This window comes from Kogia breviceps, chromosome 14 (assembly GCF_026419965.1).
Source record: "Kogia breviceps isolate mKogBre1 chromosome 14, mKogBre1 haplotype 1, whole genome shotgun sequence".
Taxonomy (NCBI): Eukaryota; Metazoa; Chordata; class Mammalia; order Artiodactyla; family Physeteridae; genus Kogia; species Kogia breviceps.
The window spans coordinates 74,496,268-74,519,780 of NC_081323.1; the positions used below are offsets into that span (position 1 = coordinate 74,496,268).

At 51.5% G+C, this 23,513-nt stretch overlaps 2 protein-coding genes across 4 annotated transcripts; both read right to left on the reverse strand.

Moving 5' to 3' along the window:
- Positions 1–447: 447 nt before the first annotated feature.
- NFATC2IP (nuclear factor of activated T cells 2 interacting protein) lies at positions 448–9,826 on the reverse strand. Its single transcript, XM_059038220.2, has 8 exons — positions 9,326–9,826; positions 8,180–8,252; positions 5,721–5,835; positions 4,934–5,014; positions 4,656–4,842; positions 3,281–3,425; positions 3,046–3,155; positions 448–1,444 (listed from the first exon to the last, which is right to left on the reverse strand). Exons 1-8 carry the CDS (start codon positions 9,710–9,712, stop codon positions 1,286–1,288), a joined length of 1,257 nt encoding a protein of 418 aa, XP_058894203.1. The 5' UTR covers positions 9,713–9,826; the 3' UTR covers positions 448–1,285.
- A 5,936-nt stretch (positions 9,827–15,762) lies between these two features.
- CD19 (CD19 molecule) lies at positions 15,763–22,963 on the reverse strand. 3 transcript variants are annotated; one of them, XM_067012194.1, is made up of 15 exons: positions 22,840–22,952; positions 22,303–22,590; positions 21,777–21,980; positions 21,366–21,659; positions 20,220–20,327; positions 19,902–19,950; positions 19,491–19,579; positions 18,761–18,874; positions 18,534–18,638; positions 18,383–18,451; positions 18,219–18,275; positions 18,067–18,123; positions 17,398–17,490; positions 17,193–17,295; positions 15,763–16,336 (listed from the first exon to the last, which is right to left on the reverse strand). In XM_067012194.1, the coding sequence occupies exons 1-14, from the start codon at positions 22,931–22,933 to the stop codon at positions 17,207–17,209; spliced, it is 1,710 nt and encodes a 569-aa protein (XP_066868295.1). In that variant the 5' UTR covers positions 22,934–22,952; the 3' UTR covers positions 15,763–16,336; positions 17,193–17,206. The 3 variants fall into 3 exon arrangements, with proteins under 3 accessions (XP_066868295.1, XP_066868294.1, XP_066868293.1); XM_067012193.1 differs by lacking the exon at positions 15,763–16,336 and adding an exon at positions 16,533–17,082 and having other exon boundaries at positions 20,220–20,330; positions 22,840–22,963; XM_067012192.1 differs by lacking the exon at positions 15,763–16,336 and adding an exon at positions 16,903–17,082 and having other exon boundaries at positions 18,219–18,278; positions 20,220–20,330; positions 22,840–22,933.
- Positions 22,964–23,513: the final 550 nt, after the last annotated feature.

Genomic DNA, 23,513 nt, shown 5'->3' on the forward strand with positions numbered 1-23,513 from the left:
CCACTTTACACCCAACAGACCAGCAAAAATTAGAAAGTTGGGCAGTAGCAAGTGCTGGTGAGGATGAGGAGAAATAGGAAGCTTTAAGTGGGAGAGTCAATGACCATTCTGAAAACAAATAGAGAAATTAACCTGTCTGACCCATATTCCCCTCCTGAGTACCTCTGCCAGAGAACTTTTCACAAAATATGGAAGGGGACACATAAAAAGATGTTCACCGTGGCCTTGTATGTATACATGCTGAGGAGTTGGAGGCACCCAGGTGTCCACCACTTAGCAAATGTGTAAACAAAATGCAGTTGACACCCACCATGGAATACCTCAGAGCAGTTCAAAGAAATAAAGCTGATGTAGCATAAGCAACACAGGTTGAGTGAAAAAAGCTACAGCACAAGATCTACAGCATAATACTACATGTGGAAAAAGTATATTCACACACACAACATGGCGTTTTTCAAGGATACATTCATATTCAAAGTCATGTAATCAACACATTAAAATGGACGCTTACGGGAGAGGATGGAGTGAAGGGGAAAAGCCATAAAACCAGAGAAGCTTTGTGTGGACTGGAATCCTGAGATCCCAAACCAAAAGGCTCAAGGTGCTCAATTATGCCTTAAATAATGTGTGTGCATCAGGAAGGTGGCTTGAAAGGGTCCTGGGGTGAGGAAGACACCCAAGCCTGAGAATCTACTATATTCTTCAAAAGAATAACCCATTGTCTGCCTCTGCTGAAGCTAATGCACGTGTGAGCTTGATCATCTAGTCTCCTACAGGCTGAGGAGCCACCCCCCTGTATGTGCCTCAAGCAAACTTCACCTCCACCCCCCAATGACACTGAGGCCACTGTTGGTCCTGGACGTGGCATATATCCCAGGCCTGGAATCCTATACCAGGGATTTCATGTTGATTTCAACTCACTCTTTCAATAGGAGCAGTTTCATAAAAGAGACATTTCGATCAAGGAAAGGGTGATGGTGGAGGGGAAAGGGTGAGGGTAAGGGATACCTTCTCCGTGTCCCAGGGGACTGCAAAACGCAGCACACCCTGTGGATGGAGCCACAGTCCACTCAGGGCAGCAAGGGCCACCACACAACTAATCGGGTAGCTAACGGCTTGAAACCAAGGTCGATGGGGCGGGGCGGGGGTGGTCCAAGATCACTCCTTGATTTTGCTTCAGCTTGAGGATAAGTTCGACCTCAGTTTCAGCTAGCCCTTATGGGGCCAAAAGGGAGCAGCCGCTCTCCCCAAGTCCAAGCTGGGCCTCTAAACAGGGAGTGGGGTTTCAGCCCCAGACTTCGATGAGGTCCCCGGATTCCATGCCCAGATCAGCCGGCAGCTCCTTGCCTGAAAGCTTTGTCCCATCAAAGAAGAAGGAGAGCTTGCGGCCCGAGAGTCCCATGGCCTCCTCGTAGCGGGACATGAGGGTCTTGAGAGGAGAATCCTGGATGGAGAGGAAAAAATGGATGTAAGAATTTGAAAAGAGAGGCTGAGGAGGACTTGTAGGGACAGACAGAGGACTTGCGACAGGGAGGACAAGGGGACAAGTCAAGTCAGAGCCCACGGAGGGAAAGGCAACTGGTCGAAGAAGCGAGCAGCAAGCTGGTTCCTCTCTAGGGAGCTGGGCCACAGAGCCCAGGGCTGGGATGTTGGCTCTGGGTCAGGCAGGTTCTCCAAAGCCTGTCTCCTCACCTACGATGGGGGCATGAATCACAAGGAGGAAGCCAGCCGGGCTCTGGAGTGAGCATGACCCAAGCTGGGGGCCAGGCGCTCCCATTGAAATGGATGTATAACCCTAGCCAAGTGCTATGGGTTGATTGTGTCCTCCCCAAAAGATACCTTGTGGTCTTAACCCCTGGTAAATGTGCATGTGACCTCACTTGCAAGATGTGATCAAGATAAGATGAGGTCATACTCGATGACAGTGGGCACTAAGGCAACAGGACTGGTGTGCTTGTAAGAGAAAACAGACACACAGAGAGACACACAGGGAGAACGTCATGTGAGGAAAGAGGCAGAGATTGGAGCGATGCAGCTGTGAGCCAAGGACTGCCCGCCACCACCAGAAGCTGGGAGGAAGCAAGGAAGGATTCTACCTAGAGTCTCTGAGGGACCATGACCCTGCTGACAACTTTTCTTTTTTTTATAGTTGATTTACAATATTTTATTAGTTACAGGTTTACAACATCATGATTCAATATCTTTATAGATTATACTCTATTTAAAGTTATTATAAAATAATGGCTATATTCCCCTCTGCTGTCCAATATATCTTTTTTTTAAACATCTTTATTGGAGTATAATTGCTTTACAATGGTGTGTTAGTTTCTGCTGTATAACAAAGTGAATCAGCTATACATATACATATATCCCGATATCTCCTCCCTCCCTCCCACCCTCCCTATCCCGCCCCTCTAGGGGGACACAAAGCACCGAGCTGATCTCCCGGTGCTATGCAGCTGCTTCCCACTAGCTATCTATTTTATATTTGGTAGTGTATATATGTCCCTGCCACTCTCTCACTTTGTCCCACCTGCTGACAACTTGATTTCGAACCTGTAGCCTCCAGAACTGTGAGAGAATACATTTCTATTGTTTTAAGCCACCCAGTTTGTTGTATTTTGTTATAGCAGCTCTCAGAAACTAATACGGCAAGTTATTCCACCTCTATAGAGGCTGGCTTCCGTATTTGTTAGATGAGGGTAACAACAGTGCTTTCCCATATAAGATTGTTGTGAAATTCAATAATATCCTGAATGTGAAGTAAATATCCTTAGCACAGGGACTGTCACTTCTTTTGTAATTATGATGGGTTTTATTGGTTACTGTCCAAGGGTGATTTTGACTTTAACCAGGAGGACTTAGGAGACCAGAGCCAGGTTCCCAGCAGAAGGGGGAGGGAAGTTGAACACTGGGCTTTTTCCACTATCTAGGATGGGTGGGGACCCAAGACCACAGAGGGCAGTGACTCCATCCTCCACCCACTGACACGAGAGACCGCAGAGCACGGGGCAAGGGGCACAGAGAGCCAGCTCCCCCACTCACTCGAGGCAGCGAGACTTCCAGCAGCTGGTGCTTCTCCTTCCCCTGCACCCGCAGCTGGAGCAGGTGGGACTTCTCTGCGACATCCGGAGAACTTGCTAGCACCACACAGTCTGTGGGGGGCAGGATCGGGAAGCCAGGCCTAAGCGGGGGTTGGAAGCAGGGTCCCCTCTGGGCCTCTTCCCATATCCCCTCCCTGTGGCAAAAGCCTCCTCAAGCCTCCCTGCCTTCCTCTCACCAATGATGTCAGCCACTCCAAGCTTTAGGGTCCTGGGGGTGGCAGTAGGGGACAGCTCTGTCTCTCCGAAGAGCAAGAGGATCCTGCTTGGGGACACCCCAAGACGGGCGGCCATGTGGTCCACCACGCTCTGGAGGGGCTCCGACTGGGAGGGGGACAAGAAGTGAAGGATGCCTTTCTGCCTTGACGTGCTTCCCCCCCCAACCCCCAGTTTCTGGCCTTAACTACTTGCTGAATTCCTCATCTGTGAGTTCCACCATATTTACCTGGCAAGGCATAAAATAAAATCATGTCAATAAGGGGTTCAGGCAAGTGACACAAAGACACGAAACAGCCATGAGTTAGGAGAAAAAGGGGAGTGGTGGGGATTGCGGCCAACCAGAACCGGATATGCCCCATCTAAGCAGGCCAGCTGTTCCGCAGTTCCAGCTGATTGGTACCATGTAGGAATATGGGCCAGGTACTGTATCTCCCTATTTCAGAGAAACCAGAAATCTGGACCCTGGTACAAAATCACCCATTGCAAAGGTTGGCGATGAACTCATATGTTCATATGAGTCATACATGGGACTTCCCTGGGGGGGTCCAGTGGTTAAGACTCCACGCTTCCACTGCAGGGGGTGCGGGATCGATCCCTGGTTGGGGAAGTCCTGCATGCCGTGAAGTGCAGCCAAATAAATAAATAACTAAAAGCACCATACAGCAAAGAAGAAGCATGGGACTTCCCTAGTGGTGTGGTGGCTAAGATTCTGCGTTCCCAATACAGGGGGTTCGATCCCTGGTCAGGGAACTAAGATCTCGCATGCCACACAGCAGGGACAAAAAAAAAAAAAGAAGAAGAAGAAGCACAGTTGATAAGGCCATGGGCTGCCAGTTCGCAAGCCCTGGCTCAGTTGCTTGCCTGATGCACGGTTACTGCTCGATAAATGGTCACTTCTGTTAGCGTTCTTGTTTGGAATTGGAGTCATGCCTACAAAAAGAGTAGGCTTCATCAGGAAGCTAGGGGGGATCGGAATGACCAGGGACATCTGGGTGTCCGAGGCGGTAAGAGCAGGCACAGGAGGGAAGCACAGGGTCCGCGGGAAGGACAGAGGGAGGGATGCACCCTGGGGACGGACTACCAAGCAAAGCTTCTCAGGATGTTTTAGTGGAGCCTTGAAAATGGGTGGGAAGTTTGCCAGAAAGAGAGGGGAGAGGGAGGAAAAAAATCTCGCAAGGGGAACAGTGAGCACAAAGGCGCACAGGGCTGAACGAGCGCTGGGCAGCTCCAGACAGCAGGATGGGCCAAGGAAGCCACGGGCCCTTCCGCCCAGACACCACAGCCTCTCCGCAGACAGCTCCTGGGACCCTTCTCCCCGACTCTTCAGGCACTTACCATTCTGACGGGCAATCTGACCAGGTCAGCCCGGCACCGGATTTTGAGCGGCAAGAGCCGAGCGTTGTCTGGGAGAGTGGGCCCCTCCAGTAGGACCACCTCATCCTCTTGGCTCAGGTGGTCCTGGCCCTGGGGCTGCTTGGGACTCAGGCAGGAACGGAGATCTTGGAGGCGCTTGTTCACCTCCCTGGGTGCAGAAAAAACTGTGGGTCAGTCAGGGTGGGGCCCCTCCATGCTGCCCCTCCCCACCCCAGCCCGGAGTCCCCTGCCCTTGGTACCTTAACTTCTGGAGCGCCCGAGTATGCTTCCTGCTGTTGGTTCGTGGCAGAGGTGGAGGCAAAGGTGAGGTGTCCTGAACCCTGTAGAGATAAAAGGGGGACAGGATGGAGAAAGAGGTGAGACCCCAGCCCCACACCTCTCCTCATGGGACCCCTGGGGACCAGAGGGGGACCTGGAGAATCAAGAGAGAGCATCTTCCGGTGACATCCGTCTTATGGGAAGACAGGGGGAGGTAAGGACAGGGAAAACCTGAGTCATAATTTTTATATTTATATGACCCAAATATGAGGGAGAAGAATGCCTAACTTTTAAGGTAAGTTACTTCCCAGGTAAATGTCTGATAACATCCAAATGACACCAAGCACTTACTACCTGCCAAGGGTTAACTCTTAATTTACCCCAACATTCTGACCCAGGTACCACTATTATCCCCATTTTGCAGAAGAGAAAATTGCAGCACAGAGAGGCTGGCTAAGAGTCAGCTGCCGGATTTGAACCACAGGGCAATCTGCAGAGCCACACCCTTCACCCCTGCATCACTACTTTCTTAGACACAAAGCTGAAATCTCCACTTCCTGCCGGGTCCTGAGGGCCCGCTGTCATCCTCTGATGGAGCTCACCTCTTCTTCCGCCCAAGAAGAGCTTCATTCATCACCTGAGCCTCAAGACTCCTTCCGTCCCTTCTCCTTACCCTTTGAGGAGCCAGCCAAGGGGTCTGCCTGCCTCAGCCTACCCCCTCCAACTCCCTTTCTGCTCCAGCGGCCCCAGGGCCCTTGCCTCACTCACAGTAACACCTCTTTCTTCTCTTCTCCATCCTTACTCCTCAGCTTCTTCTTCCAGGGAGAATCGGGACGTGGGGAATCCTCAGCGTGGAGACTGCTGGAATCTGCCATGTCCGCCTCTGGGGACAGAGCGGGAGGAAGTAGAAAGGGTTAGCCAAGAGAGGGCAGCGGGAGGCCAAGGAGAGACAAGTCAGGGGCTTCAGAAGGTTCTGAGAAAGGAGGAGACTAAGGGAGTCCCAGACACACACAACCACTGGGGAAAGGCTCAGGGGTGTGAGTTAAAGGGGAAAAGCCTACCTCAGAGAGGAGAATGAACTGGAGCCTGACAGATTAGAACAAGAGAGTGTCAGAACTTCGTGCTAAGGCATGAGACAGTGGCGAGCGTGGACAGTCGGAAAGTGGCTCACCCCAACTGAGGCGTGCTCTTCTCACTTTTGATCACATGCACCCCACAAATGAAGAACACTGAGCACACAACCCGGAAAATAGGTATTTACTTAATACACATATACTACTTACTATACAGGGACATACTATTATATATGTTATGAAACATACACTAAAACAAACGTCAAAGGATGATTTTTTTTCTAATATTTCTCTTATTTTCTTCCCATACTCAGTTTGGTGGGCACAGAGAGACTGTGACCCCGGGGTGGAGGAGGGGGTGTGGGGCAGGGAGGGAATGAGGTAAAGAGGTTAAGTATAGGCCCTCTGAGCCTACGTTTCTCAAATTTCATCCGTGTGTCATTACCATATTTTGCCATATCTCTGTATTATTTAATATCTTTCTTTCTTTCTTTTTTAAGTTAATTTATTTATTTTTGGCTGTGTTGGGTCTTCGTTGCTGCATGTGGGCTTTCTCTAGTTGCGGCGAGCAGGGGCTACTCTTCGTCGCGTGCACGGGCTTCTCACTGTGGTGGCTTCTCTTGCTGCGGAGCTCGGGCTCTAGGCGCGCAGGCTTCAGTAGCTGTGGCATGTGGGCTCAGCAGTGTGGCTCGCGGCCTCTAGAGTGCAGGCTCAGTAGTTGCAGCTCGCGGGTTCTAGAGCACAGGCTCAGTAGCTGTGGCGCACGGGCTTAGCTGCTCTGTGGTATGTGGGATCTTCCTGGATCAGGGCTCAAACCCGTGTCCCCTGCATTGGCAGGCGGATTCTTAACCACTGCGCCACCAGGGAAGTCCTAATATCTTTCTTTAAATCACTCATTTTAACTTGAATATCTTATAAAAGGAAAGCAAGTATAATATTCTAAAGTATAGAAGCTCTTTTCCATTTGCTTGCCACACGATCATCATTAACCATAAGATAAATACTGTGAATACAAAACAATGATAATGAATCTAGATCGGTGGTTCTCAGAGGCAATTTTGCCTCCTGGCGGACATGTGGCAATGTCTGTAGACAATTTTGGTTGTCACAATGAGGGGAGGAAGGGGTTGGGGTGTGATACTGGTATCTGGTGGGTAGAGGTCAGGATGTTGCTGAACATCCCACAGGGCACAGGACAGCCCCAAACAAAGAATGATCCAGTCCAAATGTCAGTAGCACCGAGGTTGTGAGATCCTGTCCTAGTAGCTGCCAGAGGCCTGAGATTCCGCGTTTCTGACAAACTCCTGGAAGATACTGAACACTCCTGGGTCCACATTTTGAGTGGCAAGGACAGAGGTGCCTTTGTACTTCTCTGTTCCAGGCACCATATACGCAAACCAGATATGTAGCCCAAGAGGGGGCTTTCTATATATTCTCTTTAATTAAGTCTCACCAAAATCCTTTGACATAGGTCCATTTCTTATCCCCATTTTGCTGATGAGGAAATTGAAGCATTGAGAGATTAACTCGCCCAAGGTCACACAGCTACGAAGGGGTAGAACTGGCATTCAAATCAGGCCTGCTGGTTCCTAAATCAGCTCTTAATCACCCTGCCATACTCCCTCATGGTGCAAAAGTCTTAGTCCAAGGTCTGCATTTGCCCACTGGATCGCTTCCCTATTAGACTTGACTCCTACTCACTGCCCTTGAGTGGTTTGCAAAAATCAAATCACTGAGGGAGAACAAAGGCTGGGCAGCCCTGAAAAGATTCAAAGAACCCCCTGCTGGCTCCAGAGTGTTCCCAGTGTTGCAGATGTAACAAGATGTTACAGCTTCTTAACACCTCCCCCTCCCCTGTTCCCAGGATTACAGAATCAGAATCTCTGGGGATGGCACCTGGAAATCTGTATATTAGCTCACTATTATGCCTATTAGAGTTGGCGGAAGGGTGTTCTGACAGCATTTTCTGTGCCTTCTGGTTAACAATCCAGCTCCTTTCAGGATTGGAGCTTTTTCTGGCTAGAATGCAGGAGTCACCTCTCCCATGTCCTTCCCCTGAGCCTCAGGAAACAACTAACTGCAGGGATGTAAACTCCGGAAAGTCTCCTCAAAGAGGCCAGCGCTGGACACCTCTCCCTAGAAGCCCTCCCTTACCTTCCTCAGTCTCTGGGGGGCAGAATTTCAGGAGGGACATGTGGTCTGGGATGAGGTGGAGGCTGCTTTTCACCTGCAGAGAAAAAGTAGATCAGTCCTAAATCCTCCCTCCACTTAAAGAGAAAACTGGGGTTGATCCTTCCCTCACACCCAGGCCTCCTCCAGCTCCCATGTCCTCTCTAAGGATGTAGACATTACAGCCCTCCCACAGGGACTCAGGAGCTCGGCTTCCCCAGGATCCAAAATTGGAGTACCCTATCATACCGTATCACTTATATGTGGAATCTAAAATATGACACAAACGAACCTATCTACTCACAGACATAGAGAACAGACTTGTGGTTGCCAAGGGGAAGGGGGGAGGGGGGAGGGGGGAGGGATGGACTGGGAGTTTGGGGTTAGTAGACGCAAACTATTACTTATAGAATATCGGATGGACAACAAGGTCCTACTGGATAGTACAGGGAACTATATTCAATGTCCTGGGATAAGCCATAATGGAAAAGAATATAAAAAAGAATGTGTATACATACATGTATAACTGAATCACTTTGCTATACAGCAGAAATTAACACAACATTGTAAATCAACTACACTTCAACTTAAAAAAATAAGGAGTACTCTGACTCCGACACCCCTTTCCCTTATGCACTGTAAGGATGCAAGCTTAGTTCCCCTTTCTTATGAAGCTGTTAGCCATCCTGCTATCTTAGAATCCTTGGGAATCTCAGCCCCCTAGCTCGCCCTACCACGTGGGGACTCCAGCCTCCTGGAGCCCCCAGTTTTCTCTGAACTTCCATGGACCCCAGTCCCCATCTTCCTGGATCTTTAGCAATGGGCCCCAACCTTAAAACCCAATATGCCCCAAATCCCAGCCCTAGGTGCCTCAACTCTTCTCTGAACCATCAGGGATCCCAAACCTTTAGGCTCTCTATACCCTCGATACTCCAGCTCCTGGGAATCCCAAACTCCCAGCACATTCCAAACCCCTTCACCTCCCCAGTTTACAGAAACCCCAGGGACCCTGCCCCCAACGCTCCTAGCCCCTGCTTCCGTTTAGTCTTCCAAGACCAATCCTAGAACCTTACCCTCAACATTTCTAACCCCAGCCCCTCCGCACTAGCCCTCTCGGGGACCCGCGTGCACCTTCTCGGAGTACACTGGAACCGCCGGTGCCTCCCCGGGATCCAGCAGCAACGGCCGCCGCCGCCTGACCAAGACCCGAGGGGTTTCAGCCGGCCGTGCGTCCGCCCCTTCGCTGTCACTGTCGCTGTCGTCCCGAGGCGCGGCCGGCACGGGGGTTTCCGGGAGCGGGACCTCGGCCGGGTCCGCAGCGCCGCGCGCCGTTGCGACCTCCAAGACATCCTCATCGCTGTCGCTGACCAAGTCCACAAGCACCGAGTCCAGGGTGCGCCGGGGTGGCGATCTTTGAGCGCCAGGACGCCGGCCACGGCCGCCCCGGGATCCCCGAGCCCCTCGGCCGGCACCGCCGCCTCTGGGCCTCCGGCCCCGTTTCCTCACCGGCTCCGCCATGGTACACACCCGGCTGCCACAGTCGCCGGCCTCTAGCCAACTCGCCTGGCCCACTCCAGGGGCTTCCGCCCTTCATTGGGCGAACTGCCTGCTAGTCAGCACCTCTCCCCGCCCACACCCTCTGGATCCACCTCTCCGCCTTTTCACTGGTCGCTGCACCCGCCCATCACACATTCACCACTGAAACCAAGGCGCCAAAGATTCCAAGCAGCCTCGGCGCAATCGGCGTAGGTTTTGACTCGTCCCGGCTCACCCATTGGCCTGACCATCCTTCTACAAGCCCGCCTACTGAAGAGAGTCTTTCCTGGTTGGTGGAGGAGCGGGGCATCCTGGGAATTGTAGTCTGCAAGCCCTCAGGCTAGAGTGGAGGGAGGAGTCCGGCTGGGAATTGCTTTTAGAAACCGCAGACCTCGCGGGTATCCCGTTTTTTCTTTCCCCCAACCGCTTGGTGGGCTGAGTAATTCCGCTCGACGCCGACCCCTCGCACACGACCCCTCCTCACGTGCAGAATCCGCACAATACGCCCCTGGACCAACACTTCAATACCGCGCAACTCTTCGCATAACCTTCCGACAGCATACATACCCTCCCTCACACTGGAGGTCCCGACAGACGCTTTTCACGGGCAGTCAACCCAACATACACTCTTGCAACACCCTCCCACAACGTACACCTAAGCACAACCCGCCTCACAAACAACACCTGGAAGGGCAAATACAAGTGAAAAATAAGAGGCTTAATTCTCCCTGTTGAAAATAAGGGACGTGACTTCTCCCTTTTCTTTCAGAATTTCTTTCTTGGATCTTTTCAAAATGTATGTAAATCTTTTTAATGGCTAGCTAAGCCTCTTGCCAGTCTCATAACTCAGGAACTCCAGAACCTGGGAGACATTTTCTTTTTAATTGAAGTATAGTTGATTTACAATGTTGTGTTAGTTTCTGGTGTACAGCAAAGTGATACAGTTTTCTATGTATTTTCTTTCTCAGATTCTTTTCCATTATAGTTTATTACAAGATATTGAATATAGTTCCCTGTGCTATGCAATAGGACCTTGTTGTTTATCTATTTTATATTTAGTAGTTTGTATCTGCTAATCCCATACTCCTAATTTATTCCTCCCCCAACCCCACTCCCTTTCCCCTTTGGTAACCATAAGTTTGTTTTCTGTGTCTGTGAGTCTGTTCCTCTTTTGTAAATAAGTTCTGGAGCCATCTTTTTGAAATGCAAGCATCGGGGAAATAGCTCCCAATCTCCCCATCTCCCAGCTCCAGCAGGAGAGTAACAGCTTAACTTCATGGAGGCTCTGCTGCAATATACAAAACCACCTCCCATTAAAAATACTGTAAAGCAACTATACTCCAATAAAAAATTTTTTTAGAAAAGAAAAGAAACAAAACTAGATAAATCAGACTCTAGAACAAAAAAAAACGATGCCAGAAGTTTGTCTTGTCCTTGGATAAAAGCCAATCACCATGATAAAGTTAGGATGATCTACGTGTGCCTAAAGGTGGTGTCAAGTCCTCTTACTTGAGGCCTAGTCATTGTTTATCTTGAAAACAAGATATGGGTTTTGAAAATTTATCCTGAAAACAGGATAATGGGTGGTACCTGCTTGGCTATATAAAATGGTGAGATTTTTTTCTGCTTTTGCAATCCATCTCTCAGGGGATTGCCTGTAATGTGCCTGGCATTCTGTTTAATGTTTATTCAATAATAAAACTGTTTTCTCAAATGTATGGACACCAAGGGGGGAAAGTGGCGGCAGAGGGTTGGGGTGGGGTGGGGTGGTGGTGGGATGAAGTGGGAGATTGGGATTGACACATATACATTAATATGTATAAAATAGATAACTAATAAGAATGTGCTGTATAAAAAAATAAGTAAAATTCAAAAATTCAAAAAAATAATAATAAAACTGTTTTCTGTCTCTACTACCTCTGTGCAGAGGTTTTCTGGGTGGGAAGAAGGTTTTGTTTTTTCATTTTATTTCCCCAACACACCCACCAACGACATTGCATACCTCAGAGGTATGTACAACTCCTGTACAACATGCACCCCAACGCAGCACAGATGTAACAGATCAGGACCCTATGGGGCCTTCCCGGGACAGGCCCTTCCCCCATATCCTCTGCTTTAGCTCCTCCTTTAAGTATCGATACCTAGATAACAATATTTGATGCACACTTCCTAAGTTGTTTTACAGATGTGAAAACCCCCCACCAGGACTTCCCTGGTGGGGCAGTGGTTAAGAATCTGCCTGCCAATGCAGGGGACACAGGGTCGAGCCCTGGTCCGGAAGATCCCACATGCCATGGAGCAACTAAGCCTGTGCGCCACAACTACTGAGCCTGTGCTCTAGAGGCCACGAGCCACAACTACTGAGCCCACGCGCCTAGAGCCCGTGCTCCACAACAAGAGAAGCCACAGCAATGAGAAGCCCATGCACCGCAATGAAGAATAGCCCCTGCTCAGCCCCTGCTCGCTGCAACTAAAGAAAGCCCGTGTGCAGCAACGAAGACCCGACGCAGCCAAAACTAAATAAATAAATAAAATTTTAAAACAATGCTTTGCCGAAACCATTTGGGGAGCTCCGGGCTTTTTAGGGCATGAGCCACTCGTCTCCTTGCAGGGCCCTGCAGTAAACCTTTCTCTGCTCCAAACCTCAATGTTTTGGTTTGTTTGGCCTCACTGTGCACTGGGCACACTATCTTGAGCGCTAGCACAGACACACCCCTCCTACACTTCATACCTTCCAGATTGCCTCCAACTGCATGACCCCCGTTGGCCTTAGAAATAAAAGGCAGTTATTTTACCAGCAAGAATGGGTTTATTCAGGAATAGCAGAGGAATTGCAATTTGGGACAAGGCAGCTATAGCGAAAGCCATAGGCAAGTCCAACAAAGAAGGTTATTTTATAGAGAAAAGGGAGGACATTGGGAGGGGTCGTTTTGAAGGAAAGTCCATTGGAGAAACGTGAGAGTTCAGGGTGATGATGGTTTCTCATTGCCTGAGTTGCTCCAGTAGTGGATTTCTTCTAGGAGATGCAATGTACATCTTTTCCTGTTGGGACTTGTAATTGATGATTCTTTCCTGTCCATGATTCTTCTGTTGGGGTCTTTAACTGACAGTTCTTCCTGTAATTGATGACAAGTGGTACAGCAGGAAAGCTCCCCCTTCAGACTCCACTTTAGTGAGGTTTCCTTTTATTAATTTTCACTCCCTTGACACCTCACACTATACATGCCACACTATACTTCACACATAACACCCACACAGCATACACCCAATACCACCTGTCTCTCACACACTTAACATTCACATAGCTTGTACTTCATACATCCATCCAGTACAGCATCTTTTTTTTTTTTTTTACAAATTAATTAATCTATTTATCTATTTTTGGCTGTGTTCGGTCTTCATTGTTGCGCGCGGGCTTTCTCTAGTTGCGGTGAGCGGGGGCTACTCTTCGTTGCAGTGCGCGGGCTTCTCCTTGCAGTGGCTTCTCTTGTAAGGGAGCACGGGCTCTAGGCGTGCGGGTTTCAGTAGTTGTGGTTCACAGGCTCTAGAGCGCAGGCTCAGTAGTTGCAGCGCACAGGCTTAGTTGCTCTGTGGCATGTAGGATCTTCCCGGACCAGGGCTCGAAGTCATGTTCCCTACGTTGGCAGGCAGATTCTTAACCACTGCGCCACCAGGGAAGTCCCAGTACAACTTTTTTTTTTTTTTTTTTTTGGCTGTGTTGGGTCTTCGTTGCTGCACGCGGGATTTCTGTAGTTGTGGCGAGCAGGGCCTACTCTTCATTGCAGTGCACGGGCTTCTCATTGAGGTGGCTTCTCTTGTTGTGGAGCATGGGCTCTAGGCGCTCGGGCTTCAGTAGTTGTGGCACGTGGGCTCAGTAGTTGTGGCACACGGGCTTAGTTGCTCGCGACATATGGGATCATCCCGGACCAGGGCTCGAGCCCATGTCCCCTGCATTGGCAGGCGGATTCTTAACCACTGCGCCACCAGGGAAGTCCCCCGAGTACAGCATCTTGATGACCAACCACATCCCATCCCATCCCCCTCCTCTGCTACACTGATATCCCCTACACACACACAGCCCAACTCAGCCCACACTTCAAGTCCTCCAAGTAGACTCAGCCAAGTTCAAGACTGAAAGCACACAACCCCAGCAGGTGAGGCTGTTCCCCAAGGAACAAAGACTCTGGACCTGGCAGAGTGGACTCCAAGGACCTCCTAGCCCTGGGAACTCTTCATCCACTCTTTATAGTAAGGCTGGAAGCATAGAGATTGCACCAAAAGCCTTTCTGCAGCCTTGGTCCCTACCTGGGAGGTCCCTGCAAACTAGGGGTGACCCTGAGGGCCTGAAACCTCTCTCAAGCCTCCTTCTCCCTAAATCTTGTTCAGGAACTATAAGTGATCCAGTCCCTGCCAAAGAAATAGGTCCTGGGGTGGGAATTTGTGAAGCTTCGGAGTGTGGCTTTCTTCTGAGCAGGTCCCTGCACTGGAGGAGTTCCTAATCCAAATATTCTGTGTGCCCTCTGGCTCTTGGGACACAGTAGCCCCTTAATAAATGCCAAATAATAATAATAGCTAATGTTCGAGTGCCTGCTATGCTACTGTCATGTGCTTTACATCTCATTTAAGATTCACTAACGTAGCTATCATTATTATTCCTACTCTACCAGGAAACTGCAGCACAGAGAGTTTGAGTCACACAGCCAGAAAAGGTTGGAGCTGGGATTCAAACTCAGGTAGTCTGATTCCAGAGCACTGGGCTGGAGTTAGCACACCTCTGTTCCTCATCTTCTCCCAAGACTTCGCTGCGTAGCAGAGCTCACAGGAGTAGCTCCAGCCTCTGGCCCCTGAACCTCAGGACTTGGCACAGTCCTTCATTCACTCCTCCTTCCCCACTCATTTCCTGAGCTCCTGATCTTTGTCATCCCCTGGCTGGGTACCAGGGGCACAGAGAAGACCCAGACATGGATTCACCCTTGAGAAGGTAGGGTGTTTTCACCAGGAGTGTCATGTTCAAATGATTCAGGCACAGGCAGGAGACCTACATGAATGAAGCAGACTGGGTGAAAGGCAATAGGGAATGGTGGGGACTTTGGCAATATGGAAAGCTTACATTAGCTGAAGGGTAAGGTCGGGGTGTGAATCCTGAGCTAGATCTGGGATATTTATTTATTTATTTATTTATTTAGTTTCTGCCACATGGACTGTGCCCAAGATGGAAGCCCAAGGAAATGCTGAAGGTTCATTTCCCATCCGCCGCATTCCAAACATACACTATGCAAAGATAACAAGAGGCATCGCTTTCTTTCTTTTCTTTTTCTTAATAGATACCTGAGCTCAAAAGCAGGACAGAATCTCCCTGGTGCTAGAAATAACGAAGGAAATCAAAGCCACAACATTGAGAGGGCAGCGCATGGGAATGCTGGAATCCCTAGGATTGAAGTTTTAATGCCCCCATGGGGACAGAGGTTAAGGCTGAGGCCCCAGGAAGAGCAGAGAGCTGAAACTAAGCCCCATGTGCAAAGCTGGGAGCTGAGAAAGGACTGTCTCTTCTGGGCACAGAAGACAGGGGGGGAAAAAATCCATCCACAGGCCTTGGGATGCAGTTTGGAAAAAGTCACCGCAGGAAATCGGAATCCCCAGTCAGACCAAACCCCTAGGGCAAAAGCCTGCTCTGAATAAAATGGTCAGAAACCTGTGTAGCCTGTAAGATTGTGGCAGAAGCCAACGTAAGCTGGGCCCAGAAGATGTGAGTGGGGCAAAGGACTCCTGCAGGAGAAACACAAAGATGTCAAAGAACTCTTCCATGGTGATACACCATGGGAGGCTTCCCCCCATTGTACAGATGATGATAATCACCTCCTCCCTAATGCTACTTTATAACTGGGAACACTGAGGGTCATTGAGCTTGAGTAAGTCGCCTAAAGTCAGCTAGCAACTGAAGTATTTAATTTCTCTGTGTCTCAGTCTTCTCAGCTCTAAGGTGATAATACTTTTAGTGCACCTTCCTCATAGAATTGTCATGAAGATAAAATGGGATGCTACTTGTAAAGCATTTATTAGAACAATGCCTGGCACATCATAACAGCGTTAATACAGTTAAAGTAAGTTTTAAAGGTTCAGAGATAAAGAAGGAATAGAGTCTCAAAAACAAACACAGGACATTATGAAGAAACAACAGGTGCGTTAAGAAAAGGAATTCTAGAAATAAAAATATAGGTACTGAAAAAGTCTAGACGATCTTACAGAGAGCATTGAAACTTCTGGAGCAGGAGAGGGACTAGGTTTCAGATGCCAGTCCTGGGTTTCAGAAGAGCACTGGAGCTGGGGAGACCAGGCAGAAGACACAAAGACTATCAATGACTGAGTCCACCTTTGCCTGAGACAGGCAGGAATTTGGGTGTGGTAGAGCTTGCTACATAATGGTTTCAGGGTCTGGAGACTTTTAGCTCTGAAGTCTTTGTGTTTGTGGTTTATATCATAGGCAGTTTACCAGGCAGTAGGCACAATGGCTAGAACAGCAGCCAGATTTCTGGATTCAGCTCTGTGAAGTGCTAGTTTCATGACTTGGCCTCTCTGACCCTCGGTTTTCCATCTACACAACTGCACCTAGGAAGGGAGAGCATCAAGAATGATATAGGCTCTGGAATTAGATGACCAGAGTTCAAGTCCTGACCCCAACATTTATTAACTAGGTAAGTCTTGGGCATGTAATTTAGGGTCTCTGCCTCAGTCTCCTCATCTATGAAACAGTGTTGTTTGTGAAGATAAAATGAGCTAATATATATAAACATACACACACTTAAAATATACATAAAATACTTTGATACAATCCTGGCACATAACAGATGATTAGAAAGGTTAAATGCCTTCATTGATGTTAGAACATAGTAGATGCTCAATAAACGGCAGTGATGAATGCCAATTCCTGGATTGCTTCGGCTTCTCTGGGCGCCACAAATACAACTGCTGAATGAACAATGATTGAATGACTGGCTGGCGGGAATGGCAGGCAACTGAGGGAGATGAGTGCAGGCCAAGCCCCAGGTGGGAAAAGGCCCTGTGGTTCCGGAAATGCAGTTCTCCCTCCTCCGCTGGATTCAAGAGGGGGTGGGAATATACGCATCCTCACCTTCCCTTCCCCTCCCACACAAGGGCACTATGTCACAGGATTGGAAGAGCTCACTGAGTTTATTTGGGGAGTTCAAAGGGGGCCGAAGTTTCGCTTGTGTACACTGTGTGTGTACACAGATACACACATCCTGAGTAACATTGCTCCAGAGGCTGGCGCCATCTGCTGGGGGTCCCAGATTTCAGAGTCAGGTGTGGATCTCAGGGGCCTGAGGAGGCCCATGCTATGCAGAAGAGATGGTAATGGGGAGCCGTCCAGGAACCAGCACCCCCCTTCCATCCCTATTCATCTCCCTCCTTCATCCCCATCCCTGCAGGGCAGTTCCCAGCTCACCTGAAGGGAATCCCCTAGTTGCTCCAGGTGCCCATGTGGCCCCCTCCTCCCCACGCTGGTTCTGGTCCATTGGGATTATCCATATTCTCGTAAGAGTCTGCATCTGGTCAGGACCAGGAAGGAGTAAGATATAAGTGGAGCTGAAAGTCAGCTGGGAGGGAGGAAGCCTCCGAGGACAATGGGAGACAGCAGGAGAAGCACCCACCTTCTTCATGACTGGGACCAGGCTGGGCTTGAACAAAGCGGAGCTGGGGGGCTGCATACAGGATCCCTCTCATATCCTCATAGGACTGGGACCCTACTTGGCCAGGGGATGGAGAGTTGGAAGCCTGGGAGCCATACTGGGGGCTTGGGGAAGGGAAGTGCAGCCTAAGATACTGAGGGAGTCTAGGGGCCGAGTGAAGTGGAAGGCTTGAACAATGCTGTACTAGGAAGGAGTGACAGGGTTAGCATCAGGTTCTGGGCCCTTGTTTGTTGTGGGGTTTGATCCCGTGTGGTTAGATTATGGTCGTGGTCAGAGAAAAAGTGAAGAACGGAATTGGAAGGAGTCAAAGTCAGAGTTGTGAGGAGGTTGTAGAGAGAGCGCAGGTCAAAGGTGAGGCCTGCATTGGGGCTGAGGTGAGCTGGAGGTCAAAGCCTAGGCTGGAACTGGATTGGGGTTGGGGCTGATGTTGATGATGAGGGATGGGGTGAATATTGGGCGTCAGGATGGGCACCGGGGTCGGTGTTGAGGTCAGAGTTAGGAGTCAAATCTAAGGTCAGGATTGGGCTTGGGTTTGGGGTCAGAACCAAGGTCAAGGTTGGGCCTGACATTAGAGCCGAGGCCACATCAACCCAATCTGGACAAGACAGGCAGGTCCCAAGTACTTCTCACCAAGGGAGGTTGCCTCCCTGCTGGGGTCCCAGGCTGACCCATGGGGGCTCAGGAAGTCTGGAGAAGGAAGAGGGAAGTCACTTGCAGCCTTCGCGCCACACACACCACCACCCCCATCCACCCCGCAGGAGTGTGACCATCTTCAGACACACCTGTTGTCCTGGCAACTGGCTGGGCCAGTTCTTCATCCTCATTCTCATAAGACTCAGCTGCTGCCGAAAAAAGAGAACTCCAGGGACCACTTCGGCCCTGTAGGGGATCCACAACCCTGTGGGTTCTCCCAAGTCTACGAGGCCCCACGAGTACCCCAGATTACCGTTGGAGAAGGAGTCTTCATCCTCAGGACCCAAGACCCTTTCCTCAGGGTTCTCATAGCCGCTGCCATCTGGTGGAGAAGGAGGGGGATCCAGGGAGGGCCCACAGCCCACCGTGGCTGAGAAGGTGAGGATGAAGGAGGGCAGTCTTACCCTGGGAGAGCTGGTCCTGCCCAAGGTTGGAGTCGTTCTCGTAGAACTCGGAGCCCTCCTCACTGTCCGGCTCCTCATAGGCCTCCCCTTCCTCTTCTTCTGGGCCTGGGGTTTGGGGATGGGGGTGGGAACCGGGTCACGGGCCCCCTCCTCTAGGCCGCAGTCCACTATTCCTGCCACAGACCGCTCCAACACCTCCCATGTGAGTTACCACCCCCCTCAATCACCGGTTCCTGGTGGGCTCCGGGACCCCGTGGCTCTGGCCTCCTGGAGGTCGCTGCGTGGATTTCCGTAGGACGGCACGGTGGCTCCCAGGCCCGCAGCCCACCGCAGGGCGCGTCCTGGAGGGTGAGAGGAGATGGGGGCGGTCAGGGCTACGGGCAGAAGATGCTTCAGGGCCTGCTGGAGGACTCCGGGTCTAGGTACCCAGCCTTGAGCCAGCGGGGCGGGATCTAAATCTAGAGGCGTGGCCTGAAGTCTCGGGCTAGGTTCTGGGGTCAGAACCGGACTTCAGGTCCCGAGTCTGGGGGGCGGGGATACGAGCTCTGCGGGCGGGCCTTGGTCCTGGGGGCGGGACTCAAGTCTGGGTGGGACTCCGCAACATGGGGCGAGCTCTTTTCCTTCTTTTTTTTTTTTTTTTTTTTTTCCCCCGGTACGCGGGCCTCTCACTGTTGTGGCCTCTCCCATTGCGGAGCTCCGGACGCGCAGGCTCAGCGGCCATGGCTCACGGGCCCAGCCGCTCCGCGGCATGTGGGATCTTCCCGGACCGGGGCATGAACCCTTGTCCCCTGCATCGGCAGGCGGACTCTCAACCACTGCGCCACCAGGGAAGCCCACGGGCTCTTTTCTGAAGGCGGAGCTCCGAGCTCGGGAAGGCTTGGAGCTCAGGGGTCAAGAAGGATGAGGAAAATGGGTGGGGCTCTAGCTCTGGGTCAGGGACCTGGCGGTGCCTCCTACCCGTGCCTGAGTGGGGAGTGGAGAGGGAGAGCATGTTCCCGTACTGGTTCTGGGCCCCGTTTCCCGGGGGAGGCGTCACTTTGAAGAACCTGGCGGAGGAAGGGGAATCGCACTGTGAGGCCAGGCCTGGAGGGGACTGGAGGGGCACTCAAGATTCAGGCTAGACCCTCAGAGGTTAAAATGTGGTCACGTATTATGAGCACCTCTGTTCTGCCACAGCCTACAGAAGGGTCTGCGATCAGTCGAAGGAGGACTTCACAGAGGAGGTAGCTTGGGTACTGGGCTTTGAAGGTTGGGCAGTATTTCAACCATAGAGATGGAGAAAAGACACCCTGAGCAGAGGAAACAGCAAGTGCAAAGCATAAGGTGAAAGTGCAGGAGTGGGAGCCTGGAGGGCGCTGGCATCATTACCTTCTAGTGGGATCTGTCATTCGCTTTCTTTTCCTCCTCAGGCTCAGGGCTGGTGGGAGTTAAGGGGAATGGTCAGAGGAGGGACTCAAGAGTAGAGATTTGGGGGATGCTGGGGAAGTCACTTGGAGGAGATGGGATTTCAAATTCCAAAGAGCTCGGGTGGTTTGGGGGAGGGGGTAGAAAGGGAGTGGGGGCAGGATTCTGAGGTCTGTGGGGGGGTGGGGGGAGGGGAAACAGAGGGTTGTCAGACTGGCAGTGTGGCCTCTCCTGAGGAGGGAGGGGTAAGTTTGGGAAGACCAGCTGGGGGACATGACTCACCTCTGCGAAGATGAAGAAAGCCCATGAGGGATCCCAGGCAGAAGATCAGATAAACTAAAGTCACAACAGGGACTATCCAGCCACCAGTCTCCAGAAGCCAATGCCATACTGCTAGGGAGAAGGAGCTATGAGATGAAGACCCCGGGCTGGCATCTTGCTGTCCAGCCTCAAGACCTCAAAGGGCCATAAGTCTGGGGGGCCGGGGCAAGACACAGATCCTCAACGTCCCAAGCTACAGGGAGGGCTCTCCTCCCTCCCTCTGAGGACCCGGAGCCTGGCACGGGGCCTGGAGTGGCATCTGTTAAGCAAACCATGAACAAACTATGACTGTAGTCAGACACAATGTTAGGATTAAGGGGAGCATAATGGTCAGCTTCCTGCTGCAGTTAAGGACAGCCATGGTCAACGTAAAGGGCAGAGTCGAGTTCACAAGGTTAGAGGTGAGACGCGGCAATGTGCTGCTGAGGTCGAGTTTGGAGGGAAAGTTCAGGATGAGTTTGAGAACTGTGGTTGCAGTAGCATGGTAGGATTGAAATAAGGGAGACAGAATGGGCAGGACATTATGGCCAACTTGGTGGACAGGTGAGGAAAAGGAAGGATGCCCAGGTTGCTGGCTTGGACACATGGGCGGGTGGTAGTGTCCTTCACTTCTAGGGCCACCTAGAAGACTGTGCTTGAGGAAGATATCAAGTTTGATTTTGTACATGTTGATCCTGCAATGTCCATGGGACATCAAATGGCAATGCCAGGAGTTGGCTGGGTGTGTGGTGTATGGAACTGAGTCACCAAGGCATGGTGGCCTAAGGAGTCATGGGAGTAAAGGAGGTCAAACAGGAAGAGTGTGTAATCAAGGGTGAGAGAGTGTAGACAGGGATAAGAAGAGGGCTCAAGGCTCCAACAGTGAGGAATGAGGGAGGAAGGAAGCCTCTCCCAAAGTTGGTGGGAAGGAACAACCAGTGGTAAAAGACCCAGAAAAGTAGTGTCTTAGAAGCAAGGGAGGAAAAAGTTGGGGTCAGTGTTCAGTGTAGAGGTTGGGGCTCGGGGTGAGGCTGCTACTAGCCCTCAGGTTGGGGAACCAAGGTTGCCGGGCTTCCGGTTCTTCCCAGTAGCCCCACTCAGATGCCCCACAATTGGGAGAAACTCTACCTGACTGGGCAGTGACCTTCAGCTGCATCTGGGTGGTCACGTTGCCATGGTTACAATGATAGACGCCAGCATCTCGAGCTGTGGTCTCGGGCAGCAACAGAACAGCCTTTCCCCCGAGGGTGCCCATGACCCACATCTCTCTGAGTTGGGCATCCTCACTCAGGTTTAGGCTCAGCAATTTGATTCTAGGCTTCTTGGGACGCACATGGATCCAGGAGATGGGGCCTCTGGCCAATGAGGTACGGGATGCCCCACAGGACAGCGAGAGTGTGGAGCCAGGGGCCACAGTGAGGTCTGGGGCAAGGAGAGCCAAGGCTAGGAAAGTGTAGTCCTTGGGGGTCTCCTCCCCTGCACACCATCCAGTTCCCAGTTACCATCCCCCCACTTCCTGGCATCTCCCCAGCACCTTACCATGGTTGTTGCTCTGGTTCAAAGTGCCGTTAGGAGGGGCACAGGCAGAGTCTGTGTGGAAGATCTCAGCGCCGTCCTTGGCCCACACATAGAGCTGTGACCTTGTGGGGTGACCAGAAGAGGGCGTGGGGCCCTCTGAGGACCTGTTCCCCAGGCCACAGCTTGGGTCATTTAGGTCTGAAGCATTCCACCGGAACAGTTCTCCTGGAAAGATACCCAGAACCAGATACAGAGACATCTAGGAGAGGCAGAGAGATACAGAGACCCAGAAAGGCAGAGGCAAAGACCCAGAGAGAGACAGAGAAACGGCGACTCAGAGAAAAGAGTCAAAGACAAATACAGAGCAGCGTGGTGCTGACGTCACGAAGCCACAGCAGTTTTTAGAAGCCACCTAAAACTGGCTCGCAGCTTGTCCCTCGGACCCTCCAGCCCCTCCCTCCAGATCCATTTCAGCTGTTGGACCTCCTTCATCTACGGTGGGCCTCCCTCTTCTCATCCAGCCCCCCTGCCCCAGCCTGGACCTCACCGCTGCCCTTCACGCTGACCGTCCAGCCAGGCTGCCAGGCTTGCTCAGAAGAGGGGCCTGTCTGGCACAGGTAGAAGCCCCCCATCTTGCGGGAGACGTTGAAGATGAACAGCAAGGTTCCCTGGGGCTCCTTCAGGGTGCCCAGGGGCCCCACGTGGATGCCCAGGCCTGGTGACCCTAGGCTCAGCTCTAAGAAGGGTGTTGATTGGGAGCCCCGAAACCAGGCCAGTTGCTCAGGGGGACCATCTGAGAGACCTTCAAGGCACGGCAGCACAGCATTGCCTCCCTCTGTGGAGAGAGAGAAGGATGGGGGTGGGGAGTGAGCAGCCCCTAGCCCCCTTCACTCCTCACACTGGGTTATAAAGCCAGCGACCCCACCGGCTGGGAGCGGACAAGTCCTCAGAGTCCTTGCAGTCCTCCCCTGAATCTTACAAATAACAAAATGGAGGCTCACGGAGGGTAAGTGACTTGGCCAAGGGCACCCAACCGGAACCCAGGTTTCCAGCCCTTCCATCCATCTCTGCCCTCCGGACATACCTTTAGCCTCCAGTAGGTGTATTTCCTGCGGCCTGACTCCCATGGGGGTAAGGAACAGGAGGAGGAGGAAGAAGAGGAGGAGAGGAGGTGCCATGGTGGCCAGACTCCCCGGGGCACCCAGCTTCGCCGCGCGGGGGATGCTGGGGCAGGCGGGGACCTGGTGGGCACTGAACCATGGGCGTCTGTGGGGGAGGACGGGCAGTCCCCCCAGAGAGGAAGGGGTGGTCATGCCTCAGGCCCTTTCTCCATGCACCCCTCCAGAACCACAAAACTCGCCTCCTCCCTGCTACCGTGTTTTATTTTCATCACAGCACTTACCACCATGTGAGATGATCTTATTTGCGTGTCTCCTTTCTTGATGGATTGCTGTTTCCCCACTAGAAAGCCCCTTGTGGCAGAGACTTTGTCCTGTTCACAACTGTACACACAGTGCCCCGGAACAGTGCTTGGCACGTTATCGTGTAGGTGCCCAAGGAATATTTGTTAAATGAGTGGGTCCAGGCTCCCTCCTTCTCCTCCTCCTCCCTCCTTCAACCTCAGGCTCTTAGTTCATTTCCCTTCACACACACACCCCCTTCATTCATTCAACCCACATCTCTTGGGTCTTTCTCCACCTCCATACAACCCGCCCATCACACATACCGTGGGATCTGGAAGACCTGAGTTTGAATCCT

What these genes read in the sequence shown, in the direction of transcription:
- CD19 (XM_067012192.1), bottom strand. Translation starts at nt 22,933, where the DNA reads ATGGCACCTCCTCTCCTCCTCTTCTTCCTCCTCCTCCTGTTCCTTACC. An exon ending in GAAGGTCACTGCCCAGTCAG is followed by an intron (nt 20,331 to 21,365) that starts GTAGAGTTTCTC and finishes CCTTCTCCCTAG; the next exon opens with CAGTATGGCATTGGCTTCTG. An exon ending in GCAGGACCAGCTCTCCCAGG is followed by an intron (nt 18,452 to 18,533) that starts GTAAGACTGCCC and finishes CTTCTCCACCAG; the next exon opens with ATGGCAGCGGCTATGAGAAC.
- NFATC2IP (XM_059038220.2), bottom strand. Translation starts at nt 9,712, where the DNA reads ATGGCGGAGCCGGTGAGGAAACGGGGCCGGAGGCCCAGAGGCGGCGGT. An exon ending in CGGGCGCTCCAGAAGTTAAG is followed by an intron (nt 4,843 to 4,933) that starts GTACCAAGGGCA and finishes TTCTGCACCCAG; the next exon opens with GGAGGTGAACAAGCGCCTCC. An exon ending in TCAGATTGCCCGTCAGAATG is followed by an intron (nt 3,426 to 4,655) that starts GTAAGTGCCTGA and finishes TCCCCCTCCCAG; the next exon opens with TCGGAGCCCCTCCAGAGCGT.